Here is a 22533-nt window from a genome sequence, read left to right as displayed (position 1 = left end):
ATCTTAAAGAACAGGCCTACAAACCCCTCACAATGTCTTAAAATTTAATAAAGAACCCAAATTTAAATCAGTATCTGGGTGCTCCATGGAGCAAGTGCATGTGGAATGCACTCTTATAGAGAAAGACCTGAGGGAGAAAAAGGGGATCATTGTTGGGAACTTGCCCTGGGTGGGAGATGTTGACTGAGCTCTCAGAGAGTCCAGCACTCTTTGTGGAGTCCAGAGCTCCAGGCCAAATTCCTGTCACTATAGGTCATTGGGGTTGGGAGGAGCTGACTGGGGAGCTGGGTGTGCTCTCAGATGAAAGAAGGCTTTGGAGAGATGGAAACCAGTACACAGTTCGCAGGGGAAATAGAGTGAGAGTTACCTGCATCACAGGTGTGTGTGTACACATGCTCAACACACAACCAAAAATCACACTATATGGATGCATCACTGTCAGGTTCCACATCAGGGTCCTCACTCAAATCCATTTCCAATCTCCATTAACTCATAGTGAAAATCTATAATCTTGCATCTATATTGTTTCCCAGTCTCAACATTATCAAAATGGGGCTCAGTCCTGCTGGATGGAAACTCTGGGAATCCTCAAGGCAGAGTCAATGTGCATCTTTTTCTCTGGACCATGAAGACCCATGTTATCGTGATATGTCACATAATCAAATTTTCAGGTTGATTTCATTGTTGCAGAGTCACTTATAAGGCCCACGCTAAACCTACTGTCTGCAACAAAGTCATCAGATGTTTGTCACTGGAGATTTTTTTCAAAAGGACCTTGTAAAAGTTAAGACATTTTAAACAATATCAACAGTAATAAAAAAATCATAATCAGTTGCTTCATTAAAATGCTTGGAGAATTGCACTATTTAATACTATTGAAAATCATATTATTTTGTCACTATGTATGCCATCTAAATATCAATAAATTGCTTGCAGCAGATACACTAAAATTTCAAATACATCATCCATTCCTGTCCACTGAGAATGAAGTATTTCCTTCTGCCCTTTAAGTTTCTCATGACTATATTGAAAAAGAACAGAAAGTACACAGCCAAATTCTAAAAGCAGTTTTGGTGATAAATGGAGTAAAGATCCAAGTTGCTCAACTGATATTCATGCACATGACCACCCTAATGAATGAAGTGATTTTTGCAACTGCATGTTTGAGGCACAGGAAGAGCAGAATTTGTAGACAACTTAGGGACATTTCTATCAAAGTCTGGAAGCCACAAGTTTCATTTCAGAAGAAAAATTCACTGGACACAGTAAAAGCCTGGCCAGCACAATACTGTGTTCCTAGCCCCCATTTTACTATAATGTGAAGTTCCATATCCAAAATTTTTCATCATCTTCAGAAGCTAGGAGGCCCACACAGTCCTCTCCTAGGTCATGGGATTCACAGATAAACCTCCGCAAGACAAGCAGGTGCTCTCTCTCCTGCCAGGTCCACCACACTGTCAGTGATGATGGGAAAGAAGTGTGAGGCTGTGACTTCCCTGAGGTTTCTCTGGGGGTTTGCAGAGCTCCAGCATCTGAAACTTCTGATTCCGTGCAGAATAGTGTGCTCACAGCAGTGGTCTCACAGTACTTTCCCAGGGATCCTCACCAGGATTGGTCTGGTACAGCAAAAAAAACTTGCAAGTTTTCCTGCATAAAAGAACTGTAATTTTTGCCTCTTCACACTGTTTCTGGCTATATTGTTTGCTGTGCATCTGACTTTTAACTTGCTATGACCCCATTCATGAGTTCTCAGTACCACTTTCTGCACAGCGATGATTGTATTAACAAAGCCACACAAGCCACACGGTGGGTTTGGCCTTTGATGAGAGCAGTGAATGGTGGCACATGATGATGGAAGATGAGCATGAACAAGAAATTGCCTCCCACAACAGAGCAGAAAGAGAACAGTGGGCAGGTGGGTTCTATGCACCCTTCTAGTGCATGATATAGTTACCTAGAGACCTCCCACAAGGACAAAATTTATATGTGCATAGCATGCCCTAAACATAGTACTGGGAGTGAAGAGTTTACCAACTTATATTTGGAGACCACTAAACATGCAAAATTAGAAATACCTCAATAAATACACACACTTCACCCAGTCCCTCTAATAGCAATGATGGTGTTTTCCCCTGAAATAGAAACAAAATCGCTCGATTCCTATAATATAGGACACATAAAATTCTTGGATAAAAAGAGCAGTGCTGCTGCCATCATTTGGCACCACTCTAATAGATTATATAAATGGATAGAGATTAGATATAGATAGAGTATCCAAAAAAGTATGCCCCTGACAAAAATTAACAGGTACAACAAGGCAAAGAATAAAAAAAACTGAGAGCAAATCCTGACCTGTGCAGCTGAAAGATTTTCAACAAAAGCAGCAGGAGCACAGGTTTGGACATTGGTGTTCACTACATAAAATAGTGCTCAGGAAAATGTGTGTCCCTGTAGTGAATCACGATATCAGAAACCTGTCTCTCCCCATGTGTAAATTAACAGAAAGCTTAAAATAGAAGGACATCCAACTAGAAAGAAATGTTCTGCATAAATGAAATTATTGACAGAAAGCACATATATCATCTAAACTTTTTGGTACAATATTAGGTGACATCGTTATACTAACAATGTATCATTAAGTAAAAAACTATAAATCATATTGATGACAACAATAGTTATCATAATGTTATCAATAATAACAATCATAATGATAATAAGTATTTAAAATTGAATAAAGATCATAATAGACATCTGTGTAAAGGAAGTCCAAATGGACAAAATGGCACAGAAAATATTCTCAGCATAACAATTCTAGAACTGTAACTGAAAATGGAAAATATAGTACCATTCACTGCCACCTCCCTTTAAATGGATAAAAGATGAAGGATAAAATAATGATGATCCTTGGTGAGGCTGTATAGAAAGAAGTCATTACAATTCTGCAGGATATGTGAATTGGTTCAGACCAGGTAGAAAGTGTCATGAATTTTCTATAAATATTACAGCACAGAAAATCTGTATAGTTTATAAATCCTCTTGGTAGGATATATTCAGAGATTCTGAAAATAGTACATCAAAATAAGTTTTCTACTATCATGCTTATTGTAGCGTTATTTTCATAGCTAAGTTACTGAGTCAGGCAAAGTGTCCTTCAAGAAATGAATGGATAATAATAAATTTCGTCGAGTTTCCAACCAAAGAAACGCGCAAAATCCTGTCAGCTGAGGCAGCATAGCCAGAATGCATGCTATTTTGTGAATAAACATCCAATGAAGGCCGTGTTTTCAAGCCCTGGCCCCCAGCTCATCGAGCATTAGTCAATGACAGAACTTTGGGAGATGGGGCTGAAGGAATATCTTTATATCCCTTGAACACACCTCAGTAGGGTGTTCCCAGACGCAGGTTCTTCTCTCTTTTCTGATTTCTGGAAGTCTGTACAGTTTTATCCGCACTTAATGTGCACTGCATTATCATTCATTGCATTTAGAAGAATCCTAGAAACCATGAGAACCTCTGAACAAAGCTTTGAAGCTGTGAAACTGAGACAAAACAACACGTTTCTCTTTGAAATTTATTATCAAAGGAATTTGCTGTAGTAAAAGAAAGCAGAGCCACACACTAGGGAATCTTAGACTTAAGAGAAAACAAAAGCAAGGACACACAACAGAAAATTCAGGAATCCCCTGCTTTGGGGTATACTAAACATCTGATTTCATAGAAATATAATGACTGACTGACACACGTCGGGACAGAAGAAGTGGGAGGTGATCCCTAGTGCTCTGTGCTGTGCACATGTTTCCTACACTAGGGAAGACACACTCTCCTGTGACTGAAGATGAAGCTCTAAGGACCCACTCTGCAACATACTGCTGAGCAGTACCTTTAATTATGTATGCAAAAACTCAAAGGGGCACAGTGCAAGGAAACAAACTTACTTTCAATGAAAAATCAAATTTTGCTTAATGTCCTTCAAGAAAATCAATGTTAATATGTTCAGTTCAAGGAGGCAAGTACACAGCTGCTTATAATGAGGTTTCTAGCAGTCACCTGAAACTCAGGACTCAAGATATCAGCCCTGTGGGCCTGCTCCTAGGTGCTGAGACAAATCCTGAGCACTTGATTCAGAGAGACAGAGGCTTCTATTTAGTTCCATTTAACATTGTGCACTGGAGCAGCACCAGGGTTTATGAGGCCCCAGGTTTCCACCTCTTTCCTACAGAGCAGCGGACAGAGGCAGGAGTGAGAGACAAGCTGAGAAGAGGAGGCTGCTGCCCACCCCTCTCCTGAGCATAGGAAGCCAGCCAGAGAAGTCAGCAAGACCACCTGTGTCTCCACCTGCAGCTGCAGAACCTCAGGTCAGAGTGGTTCCTAGGAGTGAGGAGGAGATGGAAGAAGACACTGAGCTAGCATCTGGAGTCGGTGCCTAGAAGAATGAACTGAATGCACAAGGGCGTGAGAAACCTATACCTAAACTGCTGTTCACACCAGCGAGTGCATGCTGAAGTGCAGTTGACCATAGATAGGACAGTCTCTGGAGACATGGTCTGACCTACTGGTTCTCACAAGGCCAAAAAGTAAGCTGCACCAACTGTATCCATGAGGTGACCAGAGAGCAGATATGTAGACCAAGCTCTGGGACAGTTTCCATCTCAGGGCACTGATGGACATAGCAGGACATTCATTCTCTTAGTCATGGACCATGTCCAGGGAGATGAAAGAGAGCAGTCAGACCATGTTACCCAGTAGAGCTAAGAGTCCCCAGCTGTGGGGTGTAATATCTGTAACCTGCATCCTCACCTTGAACAAGTCTTCAGTGTCACCCATAGGCAGGAGTAAATATTGTGCTTTTATGGAAAACAGTAGTAAATCTATGAATGGTTTTTTGTTTGTACACTTTGCTCAACTTAAAACTCATTTTACAGTTTCCATTTTTCAATACAGACACTGAATTAAATATATTGCAGGATTTCTGATAGCATAAGCAACATTAAAACTTACACTTCTCTAGAAAATATTCAGGATAGGGACTGCAAAACTGTGTGTCATGTGCAAGCTTCACTTTTTAACAAAGCGTAGTCTCCTCCAGTGCAGTGCTCTCAGTTGATTCACATGAGGAAGTAAAACATTGACAAGGGTCCTGTGGATTATATCGTGTTCTCAGCCTCCTTAGACAATTTTCTCAAGTATATCAATCTTTACAAATTACATCGATGGTTTTTTATATGACCAGTATTGATAGAAATAAGCAGATGATGCATTTACTAATGACAGATAGATGAAGATGATGAAATAGTTAAGATGTGGATTGACAGAGTGATGCAAAATAGTTAAATTTTGCATGATACATACATGATGGATAGATAAATACAAGGAACAAAATAAAAATAGATAACAGGATGTGTATTAATAATAAAATTTTAGTAGGTACATAACAGAAAAGCAAATCCTTAGAATTATGGATAAAAACACACATAGATCAATGACAGATGATAAAAAGGATGCATAATTATGTAAAAACCTTGCTCAGATTTCTTCCTTAATCTTTAATTTTGTTCAAAATTTTAAAACACTGAATAAATGATTGATTACACATCCGAATTTGTAGAGTTATGGCCACCAAGATCTGCATCTTAAAGAATCTTCTCAATGGCATTTTCCCATGTCCCCAAATCCTTGTGATTCCAAAACTCCTTCCCAATGAATTCACTCCAGGCATGACTTAGAACTGAAACCTGGCCTACCCTTGTTGTCAGGGACTCAGGATAGCACAAAGAGAGCTGAAGCCCAGGTTCCTGAGCAGGTGCTGGCATCCTCTCTGGTCTTGACTCTTCTGTGGGCACCTTGCTGTTTCATGGATCCATGGTCAGGTCACTCACTGTTGGCACGTCAACTAACAGATGAGGCACATGTAGACAAGAGTGTTTCCAAATATGCTGATGCCAGCTGCAGAGATGTCCAAATGTTATTGAGGGCAATGTGAATATAGTAAATTCAATTAGCATTTTAAACAGACATGATATGCAAGACATTCCATAAGAGGTTCTGAGACTCACTACTCATGAATCTAGGTCCTGATAAACAGGGTTCAGGCACTGTCCTATGACTGCAGGAGGTGTGACAGCATGATGGTCTCTACCAATGAGATGCCGAGTGAGGCCCCCCCACAGTGCAATCTACCACAGATCTCCAAGGTATCTGCCTACATCACCAAGTGTGAGGAAATGAACCGCTCCAATAACAAGTGAACACTCAGATCAACACACAGTGATATCCAGTCATTCAGAGTAAAACTGTCCGCAAGAACAGAATTCGAAAGTTCCCTTCAGGATGAAATACAACTCACATGCACCTGAGGTTGGAATGCAGACCTCCAATCAACAGAGAAATAATTTTCATATTTAAATATTGCTAAACCTGGAAACCATTGAACTAGTGTAATCACAATGTACAACAGCTTCTTTGAAAATATGTTGTGTAATTCGTAGTGAAATATATAGGGAAATTAATAAAATCGTGATTCAATGAAAACATAGCACTCGAGAGTCAAGGACATAAAATGTCCCTAAAATCCTAGTCCCTTGACTACTGAAAAAACCCTCCAGGATGTCATCACAAGGCAGTGAAGCTAGTTCTAAAGCAATGTAAGCACATCGCCCCCTACTGGTCTAGAGTTTCCCTGCAGTGAGATTTTGTCTGGGCCCACACTTACATCACAGCACTGTGACTCTTGCACAGTAATATGTGGCTGTGTCTTCTGCAGTGACAGATTTCAGCTGCAGGGAGAACTGGTTCTTGCCTGTGTCTCTGGAGATGGACATGCGGCTCTGGAGCGACGGGTTATATCTACTGCTACCACCGCTACTTAAGTAGCGCCTCCACTCCAGGCTCTTTCCTGGGTGGCTGACGGATCCAGTTCCAGTCAAAACCATTGGTGATGGAGTAGTCAGAGACTATGCATATGAGGGCTAAAGTCTTCGAGAGCTTCACCAGGCCAGGCCCCGACTCCTGCAGATGCACCTGACAGAAGATGCCTAGGATCAATAAAACCTTCATGTCAGTCACCTGCTTTGTTAACATTTCCTGAACTCAACTACCACATGGAGGACACTCATCATGGAGAGCTGTCACCAGGCAAAAAAGAAGACCCAGCAGTCTCATGTTTAGACCAAACTGTTGACTTCCTGGTAGACCTCAGCCTTGTCTGGGATGGAGCCCTGAGGTCCCATAGCCCCAGTGTGGATTTTCAACCTAATGCATGAGAATATATTTGCATATAGGGTTCATACTTCCTATAAAAAGGGGAAAATAAGTCCAGGGCTTGTCTGGTTTTGTGTGCTACTGAGAGGAATTTCTTGTTCTGAATTCTATCTGGGTTTTAGTCTGATAAATGGGAGTAAAATTCAGAGGAGTGATTGAATCAGGGCAATGATAATCACCCCACCTTCCTTACTGCAGGAAAGATTCCTCCTGGCCCTTCTCCATTTCCATAACCCTGTCTGACTTTCTTTTCATTAACACTTGTGTGCTTGTTGTTCATCGAAAAAATCAGCATACTCCCTCCATGCCTCCCTTAGCTCTCTGATTTGGTTCCATTTTTGTTGCTTTGAGAACTTGTTTCACTGTCATTTTTGTTGTCAGGAGAGGTCCACCTGCCTCCTCCTCTAAGACATCTGGTGATCCAAGTCCCACCTGAGTATAGTCAGCAGAAACTGGAATTAAGTACTTTGATTGTGCCTCACAGAAAATTTTCTAATCATCTGAGGGGGGAAAAAAGGCCATCTGGGTGAGGTTTCCTGTCCCTACATGACCTTGAGTGTCCATGGGATGTATCCTTTCTAAATTCAGCTTTTCCTCTTGTTCTCTGGAGTTTATTCCTAAATTCAAAACATTTATCACATTAGAGTTTTCTCCTTTTGAACAATGACATATTATATATTATGAACATCATACACATCATAACAATGTACTGGTATTGGAAGTGGTGACATTCACATGAATCTTGGAAGTTAGTGAATGAAAATTTTGAAATTGGTAATATTTTAATGTCTACAATGAACAATTTTCTCAAAGTTTTTGTACTCAATATTGAAAGGAAAATAATACAAGACACAAAATTTATAGTACTTTATTCTGATAATCACCCAGAAGAAAAAGTGAAAGAACCCTATTCATGCACTAAGACCCAAAGGATCCAGCTAAGGTCCTGGATATCATCAAAACATACTGCATGAGCCCAGCTGAAGACCTAGAACCCATGACAATGCCTCATGCAAGTCTTTTTCATCAATCTGCACTGCGAAGGTCAGCAGGGGAAGCTAGAAAGTGTGTACCATGGGGTGGACCATCTGTGCCATCAGGCCAAGGGACCTGTACTGGAGCCAGGAAACTGCCCTCAAACTAAGACCAGAGCTCACCCAAAAAGTAATACAGCCATCCTCATCAGTGATGAGTTTCAAAGTTGCTCCTCTGATGAAAATAGCAATTCATATCAGGAAGCCAGCGTGACAATTTCTCTAGGAGACTGAACAGCACACATCTTTCACTCTGGAGCCAGAAAGCAATTTGAAAAATAAGGACCAGAGCTTCCCAAAATGAACTTATTCATTCTTAGTGACAACAAGGTCCTGAGCTCCTCTGATGATAACAGCCTAGTTCACATCTGGAAAGAAGCTCAATAAGTCCTCCACATGAACCCATGGCAACAGGAAAACCAACAGCACCTAGGAAAACCAATATGGCCACACAACAACACTTCTTCCTCTCCAGTTCTTTTTATGATGTTGACAACAGTCCTCAGGTGGGGCATCCACACTCAACAAAATGCCGATTCAGTTCATCTGGTGTTAAGTCACCACAGACCTCCATCAAAGATAAGTTTTATTACCATTGTGATTGGTGACAAAATCCTGCCATGAAAATTAAATGAAGAATGATTTAGCACACAGTTTGTAAAGGATTCAGTCATTAGTCAGCAGGTTCTGAAGCAGAATGGCATGGCTGAGAGGCATCGTGGAGGTGAAAAGCCCATTTCATGGCAGCTAGCAGAAGACAACAAGCCTGGGAAGCAGCAGCAGCCAATCTGCCTGTCCCTTTTATGTCATGCAGGCCAAAAGGCTTTTGAGTACTGCCAAACACATCCAGGTTTTGCCTTCCCTCATCCACACAGTGAATCCAAATGTCACACCCTTACACCAGTATCACACCAAGCCATCTTCACATCTCCCCATGAATGGGAACATGAGGCTGTGGGGAGCATTAGATACAAGCTGTAACCAAAGCTCTTTTCCTGAGTGTCTGGAGAAGGCACTTAGTGATAATCTCAGTGATCTGTCCTCCTTTCTCCCTGTCAGAGCCCTGAGGGTCTGTTTGGTCTTCACCTTCAGATCACAGAGGGCTCTGGGGGAACCTAATGGGTTTAGTGATCCAAGGAGCTCTCACATTCACCCTGGTCCTCTGCTGGCCTCCAGCCATGAATTTTCACCATGTCGCTGTTCCCTCCACTGCGTGCCCCAGTGACTTTTGTAGGAAGAGAATAGTTGTTATCAGTGATGTTGCATTTTGCACTCCTCCATATTCCAATGTAATTGATCACTCTGAATTATTACTTTTGTCAGCCCAATGACTTTTTTTTCTTTTTCAACACTGAAAATATGTTTTTGCCTGTTGGGAGCTCGACCGAGTGATATGAGGCCTGTGGTGAGGAGTGAAGCCTGAGCTAGATTGCCCCTCCCGTCGACCGAGTGATATGAGGCCTGTGGTGAGGAGTGAAGCCTGAGCTAGATTACCCCTCCCATCGAGTATGCCAAGATGGCGCCCATTTCCTGCTCCCTAGCTAGTAAACAACACGCCCTGTAAGCTAGTCTGCCCAGCAACAGCTGACGCTGGCCAATCAGCTCGTCTTGCCTACTTTGATGTGATTGGTCGATGTGTCCATATATATGCTGACACCACCCCTGGGGCGAGAACACACACCAAGAAGAGGGACTGCTGAGAGAAGCACACAAGGAGCCGTAGGGAACGGACCAGAGGAGGCTTCCCTCAGGCGGGATCCGAGATCCCGGAACAGGGCGTACGGAGAGAGAAAATAAATCAGAGGCTATCCGCCGACTACTCGTGTCGTGTGTTTTTTCCTGCCGGCCGGGATCGACACCGACATTTGGTGGCCCGTACGGGGAACTGATCACCCCCGAGGCGAGGCGGACGACGCTCCAGTATTGCTCTGCAGGACAGGTGAGTAGGGGATAAACCTGGGCTCTGGGTGGCGCGCACCTACAGGGCTTTTTAGACTCCCCTCAAGCTCACGTGTATGTGGCAGGTTAGCCTCACACGGTGAGAACGGACTCCTCAGTGACAGGCATGGGCAACTTACCCACTAAGAGTTCCAAGTCACTGGTAAGAGCGGTGAAAGACCTGCTCAAGATTTCAGGTATATCAATGAGCTCCAAGACACGGAGTTTCTCCAACAAGTAGATGAGGCGGCACCCTGGTTCCTGCCGACGGGGCACCTGTCCCTACCTTGCTGGGAGAAATTAGGTAAGGATTTAGAAAGAGCAGAAGAGGAGCGCCGACTCCCACTTTCGGTTCGGCCGCTCTGGGAGATGATTCATTCATGCCTCAAAGGGGAGAGGAATGGGGCTAAGGATAGCGCAGATGGGCTCTCTCAGGCCCGCCGAGCTTTTGAAGGGGCCCGTTCGGAGTCCTCCCGAGAGGGGTCCGTCGCAGGGAGCGTGCGGAGGCGCTCGCGAGAGCGAGGCAAGAGAGAGGTACCCCCTGCCTCGGATTCCTCGGGCTCAGATACCTCGGAAGGCGAGGACAATGAGGCAAGTGACCCCCCTAATCCCTTTGCAGCTTTACGTAGAGACCTAGTCAAGATGCAGACAGACCTAGAGAAGGGAAGGAAACTCCTGAGCACTCCCCAACGGAAAGCCGTAGAGCCTTCCGCGCCACCCTGGGAGGTCCCAAACACCGGTTCCTGTGGTGAGATGGCGGCCTGGGGCCATCCTCCGTCACCCCCCCCATGGAGGGAGTGGCCTGGACCGTTGTCACATGTAGGGCCACCATCTTGTCTGCCTGGCGACCCGCCATCTTGTGCCCCAAAGACTGGTCGGCCATGTTACAAAGAGATACAATTTTGTGATAGGGAGGGACAGACATCTCATGGGGAGGCACCACCCTGTGAAAAAATGCCAAGGTCCCAGGGAAGGTATTTTCGTAGATGGACATTTAGAATGGAACAGATTCCTCAAGGGGCGAATGAGTATGAACAATGTGGGCTTTATCCGGTGCTCCTAGCGCAAGGCCAAGGACCCAATTACTGGGAACCACTGGAGATCAAGCAAATTAAGGAGCTTAAAAATGCGGTTGCCACATTTGGCCCTACTGCTCCTTACACTATAACTATGTTGGAGAATTTGTCTGCCGGTGGCTTTCTGACGCCCAGTGATTGGACCCAACTGGCTAAAGCCTGCCTGGCCCCCGGGGCTTTTCTGGATTGGCGCGCCTGGTATACTGAGTTTGCCGCCGAACAGGCTGAAAAAAATGCGGCTAGGGGCCATAGGGGGCAAAATGAGGATATGCTTATGGGTAAGGGTCAGTACGCTCAAGATCAAACTAGATTCCCTCCAAATGTGTATAAACAGATACATAACATAGGCATCCGCGCCTGGAAGCAGGTAAACAACACAGGGGTGGCCTCACAATGCCTCTCTAAAATTGTTCAGGGCAACACAGAACCTTTTGTGGATTTTGTGGCCAGAATGCAGGAGGCAGCTGACAGACTCTTTTCAGATCCGAGTGCTGCTGCTCCTCTTATTAAACAGTTAATCTTCGAACAGTGCACCAAGGACTGCAGGGCAGCCATAGCACCCCATAAAGGTAAAAACATAGAGGCGTGGATTAAAATTTGTAGAGAAATAGGGGGGCCATTATCCAACTCAGGCGTGGCTGCCCTTTTAGCCGCCGCCTTACAACAGACAGGGCCTCAAAAGACCAATCACCCTGGTAAGCCCAGGGGATGTTTCCAGTGTGGGGATCCCAGCCATATAAGGAAAAACTGCCCCAAGACCGGACAGGGGGAGTTTATATCCAAGAGACAGGAATCAGACAGACGAACGGGAACCTGCGAAAGGTGCGGTAAAGGTTCTCACAAAGCAAAAGATTGCAGATCTATTTTTGATGCCCAGGGGAACCGTATTAGTGGCAGGGAGACTACGGAGCCAAAAAACGGCCAGAGGGGGCCCTCCTTACGGACGGGCCCCCACTCCCTAGACAGGACAACACAAGATGGCACCCCCCCACAGGGGCCACCCCCGGGCCAGCAGGCGTGGACCTCTGTGTCGCCTCCAGACTCCTATTAACACCCGATATGGGCGTTCAGGTGGTTGAAACCACCTCCAAAGGACCACTACCCGACAAGCTAGTTGGTTTAGTGATTGGACAGTCCTCCACAGCCCTCCGGGGCCTTACCGTGATCCCTGGAGTTGTAGACCCAGATTATTTAGGAAACATCAAAATCATGGTACAATCTCATATAGGGACCATAGTAATTGATGAAGGGGATAAGATAGCACAACTTTTACTGTTCCCCAGTCTCCATGAGAGACCCCGGTCCGGTCAACGGGTTAGAGGGGGTCAGGGACTTGGCTCCTCTAAGGAAATTTTTGAAGGGCTTCATATGACTCTTGATAAAAGGCCCATGCTATCGCTCAGGATTAACGGAAAAAAGATAACAGGACTCCTAGATACAGGGGCAGACCGTTCCATCGTCTCCAAGAAAGACTGGCCCCCTAGTTGGCCTACCAACACAGCTGACAACACACTCCAAGGATTGGGGATAGTGGCTGCCCCCCAGGTTAGTGCCGTGACCCTGCCTTGGGGTGATGAGGAAGGTCACCGAGGACATTTTCAACCTTTTGTCTTGCAGCTGCCAGTATCCTTGTGGGGAAGAGACGTTCTCACCCAGATGGATGTCACTCTTACATCCACCTGCTCTCCCCAAGCCAAAGGGATACTCAAAAATCAGGGATATGTCCCCGGCAAGGGCCTGGGCGCAGCCCTGCAGGGCCGGACATCCCCCGTACCTGTAGAAAAAAGGGAAGGTAGACACGGGTTGGGTTTTTCCTAGGGGTCACTGAGAAACTTCTCCTGCCCGCTCCAATTAAGATCACCTGGAAATCTCAAAATCCAGTTTGGGTGCCTCAGTGGCCCTTACCCAAGGAGAAGCTTTTAGCATTAACTGAGATAGTCAAAACCCAGTTTCAGGCGGGACACGTAAAGCCGTCAACCTCCCCTTGGAATACCCCTGTCTTTGTTATCAGGAAGAAATCAGGCAAGTGGAGGCTGCTCCATGATCTGAGGGCTGTCAACTCACAGATGCAGCCCCTGGGGGCGATCCAGAGGGGACTACCAGCCCTCTCAGCCATCCCTCGGTCCTGGCCAGTCTATGCCATAGATCTTAGAGACTGTTTTTTCTCAATCCCCCTGCATCCAGAGGACACCCACAGATTCGCCTTTACCCTACCCACCATTAACCAAGAGAGTCCTGATCAGAGATACGAGTGGGTTACATTACCCCAGGGTATGGCCAACAGTCCCACCATGTGTCAGATGTATCTTGATTTTCTACTGGCCCCCTTGCGTGAAGCCTTCCCCAGAATTAGATGTATTCATTACATGGATGATTTGCTAATCAGTGCAAAAGATGTGACTGAGTTGGAGGATATGCTTGGCCAATTGGTCAGGGCCCTGAGAAAGGCAAATTTACATATTGCCCCTGACAAGATTCAGGGAGGAGACATAGTGACCTACCTGGGCACCAAAGTCTCCCCCACATCGATTTCTCCACAAAAGGTAACCATCAAAACAGATAGCCTAAGGACCTTGAATGACATGCAAAAGCTACTGGGAGATATAAACTGGATCAGACCTTATTTACACATCCCTAACTCGGACTTAAAGCCCCTGTTCGACCTCCTGAAAGGAGACCCGGATATTGCCTCCCCCAGGGAGTTCACCCCGGAAGCCAGAGTTGCTCTGAGAAAGATAGAGAAAGCCCTAAGTACAGCTACATTGCGGAGAATTGACTCAGAACAGCCTTTTGAGGTCTGCTTGTTGCAGACCGTTTCTCAACCTACGGCAGTGATTTGGCAAAAGGGACCACTTTTGTGGGTGCACCCTAAGGTCTCACCTGCCAAGATTATCGAACATTATCCGAAAACGGTCGCTTCCCTGGCCTTGGAGGCACATGGCAGGGCTATCCAACATTTTGGCTCTGCACCCCATGCTATTCGGGTACCTTATACCGCTTCTCAAATAAAAATCCTGACTGCTTGTATAGATACGTGGGCCATCCTGAGATGTGTTTTTCTTGGGGAGATAGACAACCAGTTCCCCAGGGACCCCATACTACAGTTTGTTACTCAACATCCGGTGATATTTCCAAAAATCACCGCGTCCACACCACTTACTCCTGCAACAACGATCTATACGGACGGGTCAAAAACCGGGATAGGGGCTTATGTGGTCTCAGGTATGCCTCCGATCAGCATACAATTTGAACCAGATCAACCACAGGTGGTAGAGTTACAAATTGTACAAACCGTCCTCGAGAAGTTCCCAGGGGCCCTTAATATTGTTTCTGATTCAAAATACGTTGTTAATGCCATGCAGGTCCTTGAGACTGCGGGCCCGATTAAGCCAACCTCCAAAGTGACTAATTTGTTTTTGTCTATCCAGACTCTGCTGATAAATAGACACAACAAAATATACATCACTCACATAAGAGCACATACGCGCCTGCCAGGGCCCATGGTACAGGGCAATGCGGCAGCTGACGTGGCCACTCGCCCGTTGTGGATACTCAATATGTTATCTTCAATAGAACAAGCCCGTCTGTTTCATGACAGATTTCATGTCAACGCCAGGACGTTAGCCAACCAGTACCACATTTCCAGGGCTGACGCGCGGGACATCGTACGGTTATGCGGCTCTTGCGCCACATACACACCCGTCGTATCAACGGGAGTTAACCCCAGGGGATTGATTCCTGGCGACACTTGGCAAATGGATGTCACACATATGATAGAATTCGGATCTCTTAAATATGTTCATGTCTCTACGGACACCTGCTCTCATATTATATTTGCGACTGCTGAAACTGGCGAAAAGGTGTCTCATGTAATCAATCATTGCCTGACAGCTTGGGCCACATGGGACAAACCAAAAATATTAAAAACTGATAATGGACCAGCTTATACAAGCAGAGCCTTTAATGAGTTCTGTGAAAAAATGGGGGTACAGTTAAAACATGGCATCCCATACAATCCCCAAGGTCAAGGAATTATTAAAAGGGCTCATAGGAGCCTTAAAGATATTCTACAAAAACAAAAAGGGGGAATAAGTCAGGGCCTGCCCCCAAAGGCACGGCTCTCCATGGCACTGTTCACATACAATTTTCTGAACCTGAATAACAACAATCACTCCCCGGCCATGGAACATTGTAATCCATCTCCTGGCAATAGGGGATGGGTGAAATGGAAAGATGTCCTGACGGGACAATGGATGGGCCCGGATCCAGTAGTTAGCTGGAACCGAGGTGCGGTTTGTGTTTTCCCGCAGGAACCAGGACGAGAACCATTGTGGGTCCCAGAACGGCTGACGCGTGTGGCGAATCCAACGAAACATAATGCAGGAGACACTCCAAAACTCAACGGCAGCGGACAGCCTAATCAAGATCGGTCCGACCAGGATATTGCTGCTCGACCGAGGAATACCGTATGACTTATGGGACACAGTAATGATTATGCTCTCGATAGTAATTGGCTCTCTTTTAGGGTACGGTGCAGCCAGAGTGGCTAGGCCACGCCGCCTTCCGGCAGCCCCCTTCCTTCTGGTTTTGATGCTCACCACCACTACTGAAATAGGAGCAGACTTGGTGTGGGCAGCAATACATCATCCGCCAGCGCTAGCCGCTATCTCCACCACAGCCCCCTCTCTCCCAAAGTTGTATGCAAAAAACTGCTCCGCCAGATTGCCTTGCATACCAGATATACCGTTAACCATCAGACCCATACGTTTTGACCTTCCCATCACCAATGACGTGGTCATTTTTTCCACTAATAGTAACCCCTCGTGTCACCGGGGATCCTGCGTTAGCTTCCTGCCCCTCCTTGTAAAATGGTACAATACCTCCCTGACGGTGAGGTTGTCTGTCCCATCCCTGCATTCGCCTGGATGTTTTAAAGCTGGCACACTTAGCGGCGGAGTCATCACTTTTAACTCAACCTGCAAACCCCGAGCAGCCATGCACACCCGTCCCGATTTCCCCACATGCCCATACCGTGTGTCCCCAAGCCGAAAAAGACAGATGGTGGACCTGTCACAACTTTCATGGCAGCCCTGTACTGTCGACGGCGTGGGAGTGACTCATCTAAACATGTCTTGGTGGTCCCGGTTCTCTCCTCCATCCGGTAGTAACAACATATTCGCGTTGACCTGGTGGGAGTCCTACCTGAGAGTGAACAACAAGTGGGCAATAAGCTTCCCCTTCCCCCTTAATGAAAATTGGTTGTGCCTCTCCACCGGAGCCTGCATGGACTTAAGACCCATGCTCGCTATTAACGCTTCTGCCTCTAATGGAACCACCAATGTCACCCTTAATTCTGAGGCTGCATGCGTAAAACCGCCCTACTTATGGGTATTCTCTGCTGACATCTCCTTTAAGTGCAGTAACCAACCATGCTTTACAGGGAACTGCTGGAATGGGTCTTTCCCGTATGCTATGTTGGCTCTTCGACCCCCACTGATGTGGGTTCCCTTTAACGAATCTGTTTGGGTTCATCCCGTCTATCAGCAGGACCAACTACCCATGCTCAGATGTAAGAGAGATTTTGGGATCACAGCGGCCCTGACAGCACTGTTCGTGACTCTGACTGCGACGGCTGTGACGGCTGCCGTTGCTCTGACCCAGTCTACGCTGACGGCTCAGGCCTTTACCAATCTTACGGACACCACCTCCCTGGCGCTGAGGGAGCAACAAGAAGTCAACCTCCTCCAGCACAACGCCATAATGGCGTTACAGCAGCAGATCGACCTAATCGCTCAGGAAGTCCAGGGACTCTGGGAGGTGGCTAACAATTTATGTGACGCCAGATGGGCATTCACCCAGTTGTGCGTTACCCCCATCCAGGTCAACCGTTCGGCTTACAGGCAATTTCAGGATTATGTTCTCACCACCTATAATTCTTCCTTTTGGAACGCTAGCGTGCGCCTGGATATGACTATCCGGCAGCTAGATCAGATAGAGGTGCCTATACTTACAGCCTCCTTTTTTGATGATGTCCTAAGCCAGATAGGCTCCTTCTTCAAACCTTCGTCACTTCTTGCGTATGGGATCATTCTTGCTCTTGTGATTGTCACTCTCGTGACTCTTAGGTGCCTGCGGTCGATAAGGGCGACCCAAAAGACACATATGACATTGATGATGTTGCTGGCCCAGAGTCAAGGGGATTCCACACCTAGCGTTTTCTGGGCTCAGGCTAGAAAGGCACGGCTCCTTTAACCAGTACGTGGCTGCCCTCGCCATTATTCTTACGGATGTTCTAGTATTATTACGTACGTCTCCTTCCCCGTCGCGGCTGCGAACTTAGACTAGAAGGACCCCACGCTTAAGGCGTGTTCCCATTGATAATTAGAAAATAGTAATTAGTGATTGTAGTGAACGGGGATTATGGTTGGTAATTAGTGATTACGCGGTTCCTCAAATGTCACTCGGCTGACCCCTCCGTGTCTCCCCCAAGATATAAGCTTTAAGAGTTGAGTGGGCAAGCCAACGACGGGTAAGACGGGAAAAGTTCTCCTGATCAACCTAAGACAGGCTCTACTCCGAGGGTCCTCTAGGGAGTGAGAGTTATGGCATTGAGATGCGAGACCAAGGGTACTGCAGTGCCATCCGCCTCGAGGGTTGAGGGGAAGGCAGGAATAAATGTCTATATGCATCCAGGTTCGGTTCACAAAAGCCTGGCCCTGCGAAAAAATGAACCACTCACCTTGAGCATGGTCCTGGCGCAAGGATATGTACGAGACAAGGTGATGCACAGCAGGGTATAGACCTCTACATTCTCTCATGCCTCGGCCTGCGAAATAGGCCCACTCCCAGACACCTCACATGGACCCACAGACCACACTATCTTAATAAATAAAGAAGGGGGAGATGTTGGGAGCTCGACCGAGTGATATGAGGCCTGTGGTGAGGAGTGAAGCCTGAGCTAGATTGCCCCTCCCGTCGACCGAGTGATATGAGGCCTGTGGTGAGGAGTGAAGCCTGAGCTAGATTACCCCTCCCATCGAGTATGCCAAGATGGCGCCCATTTCCTGCTCCCTAGCTAGTAAACAACACGCCCTGTAAGCTAGTCTGCCCAGCAACAGCTGACGCTGGCCAATCAGCTCGTCTTGCCTACTTTGATGTGATTGGTCGATGTGTCCATATATATGCTGACACCACCCCTGGGGCGAGAACACACACCAAGAAGAGGGACTGCTGAGAGAAGCATACAAGGAGCCGTAGGGAACGGACCAGAGGAGGCTTCCCTCAGGCGGGATCCGAGATCCCGGAACAGGGCGTACGGAGAGAGAAAATAAATCAGAGGCTATCCGCCGACTACTCGTGTCGTGTGTTTTTTCCTGCCGGCCGGGATCGACACCGACATTTGCCTTCTTATGGGGTTGAAGAAGCAAACTTACATGACTTCAGAGGTCAGATTTAAACTGTTGCTAGCAAGAATCAAGGGTCTGATCCAGCAAAGTTAAAAATACATCTTGTTATTCATTCCTAAAGCTGAAAAAACACTGAAAAAGACACAACAGGATGCATACAAGACATTCTAAGAGCTTTGAAGGATCTTCTGGCAAGCAGGAATTTAAAAGAGCCACGGAGAAGATCTAGCTCCATCTTACGTGGGTGTGTTCAGGGAGGTGGGCTCACCCTGACTGGACATTGCAAAACCACCTGGGTCTTCACACTGGAGGAAGGAACTTTTAGTCTTTCCATACAGGGTAGCTCAGTGATTATCCTAGTCTCAGGTGAGGAGCAGAGGAAGACGAAGGATGAGAATTGCTTAGCTTCTCATGATGAGCTGGATGGTGAGTTCCAGGGTGACTTCAAAAAGGCAGGGATTTTGTTGTGAGGACATCACCTCGGCTCTGCCTTCAATAACCATGAATGTGAAAGGGTAAGGAGCAGGGGTCATTTCCTTCATGTCAGTGTATTCCCAAGTGTATTCCAAATAACAAAAAACTGATAACAGGAGGGGGGTATCATTTAGTTTGATGATGTCATTTCCTATTTCATGCAATGTCATATATAGATGAGTGATTGATAATTACACAAGTAATGGAACACAGTAAAGAAATTGATAGCTCTGGTAATGATAAATAATCTCTGTGAAAATATGGGCTTTCAAAATTTAAATATACTTTTCTTAACTGAAATTGATATGCGTATGGAAACCTGTGTGTGTGTATTAGAGAGACAGAGACAGAGACAGAGAGAGAGACAGAGAGAGAGAGAAAGAGACAGAGAGAGAGAGTGAGAGAGAGAAAGAGAGTTTCAGTGTATGGAGGCTTTCTACTTTGTAGGCATGGTCCAAATTTAAAACACATTTTTGCTTTTTCTACTTTTCAATACACACATTGTACTGTGTTGCAGGATTGCTGATTTCAGAGTAAGCATCAAATTTGATTCTGTTATAACTAACACTCAGAGCAGGGGCTGCTACATTTAAGGCAAGCAAGCACAACTTTTAAGAAAATGTAGTCTCCTCCATCATAGTGCCGTCAAGATATTGCCAAGAGGATGTAAATCATGAGAAACTGGTCTTGTGGATTACATCATTATCTCAGCCTCTTAGGCAACTTCTCAATAATATCAGTCCTACAGACTATAAAGCAACAGTTTTGTGTCTCACTTATGCTAATAAAGCAGTTAAGATAAGCAGATGATACATGCATCAATGATGCATAGATGACAATTAATGAAATATTTAAGATGTTGATGAACACAGTGATACAAAATAGATAAATTTTGGATGGTACAGACACAAAGGATAGAAAATAACACAAAATTAAAAAATGAGTAACAATTATATGAATAAACATTTACAGTAGATACATAAATGAAAGGTGAATGTGTAGAAAGTTGATGAGTCAATAGAAATATGACAGAGTATGGAATAGATACAATGATGATCGATGGAAATATAGGCAAATAGTTAAATAGGTGATAGAAAGATGAATAGATGATTATATCAAAATGCTTGCCAAGATTCCCTCTGTGATACTCAATTTTGTTCATAATTTTGGAACTATGAATAAATGACTGTTATATACCTGAATTGGTAGAGATACAGCAACTGTGATTTGCGTCTTAGAGAATCCACTCAAAAGCATTTTCCAATATCCCCAAATGCCAAAGATCCCGAAGCTCTCTCCTAATCATTTTATTTGAGAAGGAGTCAGAGTCTAGGCCTGGACCAGTGTTGTCCTCAGGGACTCAGGAGAGCACAGAGAGAAATGGAGTTGAGGTTCCTTAGTGGGCAGGGCCTGGCCTTCTCACTTGGTCTTGATTCTCCTGTGGCTACCTTGTTCTTCAATGGATCCATGATCAGGTTCCCAGGTCAACTGGCAGATGAGGAAGAAGTGGTCAACACTGTATCCAAATATGCTGATGTCAGCTTGACAAGACATTTAAATTTTATTGAGGATAAGGTAAATACAGAAAATTCATGTAGCATTACAAACAGACATGATATTGAAGACTTTCTATGAGAGTTTCTGAGATGCACTACTACTGACTCTAGGTTCTAATAAATATAATTCAGGCAGTGCCCTATGACTGCAGGATGTGTGACAGCACGATGGTCTCTACCAATGAGATGCCTAGAGAGACCCCCCCTCAGCAAATACACCACGGATCTCCAAGGCATCACCCTACATCCACAGGGTGGGGAAATGAAGAGCTCTAGTAACAGGTGAACACTCATATCAACACACACATACAGTGGTGTCCAGCCATTCATAATAAAAGTCTCTGTGAACAGAAATGGAAAGTGCCCTACAGGATGAAAGGCTCTACAGGTGGAGGGTAGACCTGTTTTCAGCAGAGAAATAATTTTCATGGTTAAATATTTCTACACCTAAATACTATTGAGACAGTATAAACACTATGGTTGTGAATAAGGGATTCATTGAAATTGCATTGTGCAATCAGTAATGAAATTGACAGAGAAACAAAAAAAGCTTGATTCGATGAAAACATAATATTCTATGATCAGTAAGATAGAAGGTCTCTAAAATCTCTGTAACTTTACTACTGAAAAACCCTCCAGGATGTCACCACAGGGTTGAGAAGTTGGTTCCCTAGAGCAATGTGTGCAGCTCGCCCCCTGCCGGATGTGAGTTTCCCTGCAGAGAGGTTTATGTCTGGGCTCACAATTGTACTAAAGCACTGTGTATCTTGCGCAGTAATAGGTGGCTGTGTCTTCTGTAGTGATAGAGCTCAGCTGCAGGGAGAACTGGTTCTTTCCTGTGTCTCTGGAGATGGAGATGCGGTTCTTAATGGATGGGTTGTAGTAAGTGTCAGCATCGTACCATATGTGCCCCATCCACTCCAGGCTCTTTCCTGGAGGCTGACGGATCCAGCCCCAAGCATAACCATTGGTTGTGATGGAGAATCCAGAAACTGAGCAGGTGAGGGACAGGGTCTGAGAGGGCCCCACCAGGCCAGACCCTGACTCCTGCAGCTGCACCTGGGACAGGACACCTGGAAAAAATTAAAATCATCCCGTCAGTCACATGCTTTGGTAAACTTTCCCTTTACCCATGTCTGATGGTAAGGATACTCACCATGGAGAGCTGTCACCAGGCACAGGATCAGACCCAGCAGTCTCATCTTTTAGACCACACTGCTGCCTTCTTGAGAGACCACAGCCCTGTCTAGGGATGAAGCTGTAAGTTCTCATAAGCTGTGAGCAGATTATGAATCTAAAGTTGGAGCAGATATTTGCATATAGGGTACACACTTTGTATATGTAGTAATCATTGAGCTCAGACTATGTCTGCTCTTTTTGTGCCACTGAGAGTAACCTGCTATTCTGAATTCCAGCTGGGTTTGCATCTGGGATAAGTGGGAAGATTAAGTTAGAGGAGTGGTCAAAGCAGGGCAATGATGACACTATCATCCTGATCCCAGGAATGGATTCCTCCTGTACCCCAATCTGACTCTGTTCCCATCCAGTCACTGACACTGATTCTCAGGACCAAATTGAGCACATCTCCCTCTGTGTCTCTCTGGTCTCTCTCTTATGTTTCCATCCAGACTTCCTGAGACCTTCCTCCACTGTCATTAATGTTGTCAGAAGAGGTCCACCTGCATCCTGATCTAAGGCATCCGGTGATCCAAGTCCCACCTGAGAAGAGCCAGCAGGAACTGGAAATCTGGCTCTGAGTTCTATGCTTACCTCACTTAGAAGTTTCTAAACC

The 22533-nt window shown here is 45.5% G+C and overlaps 1 protein-coding gene, 1 pseudogene and 1 gene segment (V, D, J or C); 1 reads left to right on the top strand and 2 right to left on the bottom strand.

The window, feature by feature from the left end:
* Nucleotides 1-6710: 6710 nt before the first annotated feature.
* Nucleotides 6711-7194, bottom strand: LOC111755912 (Ig heavy chain V region 3-6-like; annotated as a pseudogene).
* A 2474-nt stretch (nt 7195-9668) lies between these two features.
* On the top strand, nt 9669-19353 carry LOC134477255 (uncharacterized). The gene is made up of 2 exons (XM_063254462.1): nt 9669-10230; nt 15616-19353. Exon 2 carries the CDS (start codon nt 15683-15685, stop codon nt 17555-17557), a length of 1875 nt encoding a protein of 624 aa, XP_063110532.1. The 5' UTR covers nt 9669-10230; nt 15616-15682; the 3' UTR covers nt 17558-19353.
* A 2123-nt stretch (nt 19354-21476) lies between these two features.
* LOC101787157 (Ig heavy chain V region 3-6-like) lies at nt 21477-22045 on the bottom strand. The segment is given in 2 exon segments: nt 21477-21814; nt 21898-22045. Coding segments are annotated over 2 exon segments (369 nt in total).
* Between the last annotated feature and the right edge of the window lie 488 nt (nt 22046-22533).

This window comes from Cavia porcellus, unplaced genomic scaffold (assembly GCF_034190915.1).
Source record: "Cavia porcellus strain 051 isolate PalLab524CR breed Dunkin Hartley unplaced genomic scaffold, mCavPor4.1 scaffold_8, whole genome shotgun sequence".
Taxonomy (NCBI): domain Eukaryota; kingdom Metazoa; phylum Chordata; class Mammalia; order Rodentia; family Caviidae; genus Cavia; species Cavia porcellus.
This window is presented reverse-complemented; position numbering and strand designations above follow the sequence as displayed.

Bases quoted from the DNA above. Each gene is read 5' to 3' on its own strand.
- LOC134477255 (XM_063254462.1), top strand. From the start codon at position 15,683: ATGCAGGAGACACTCCAAAACTCAACGGCAGCGGACAGCCTAATCAAG.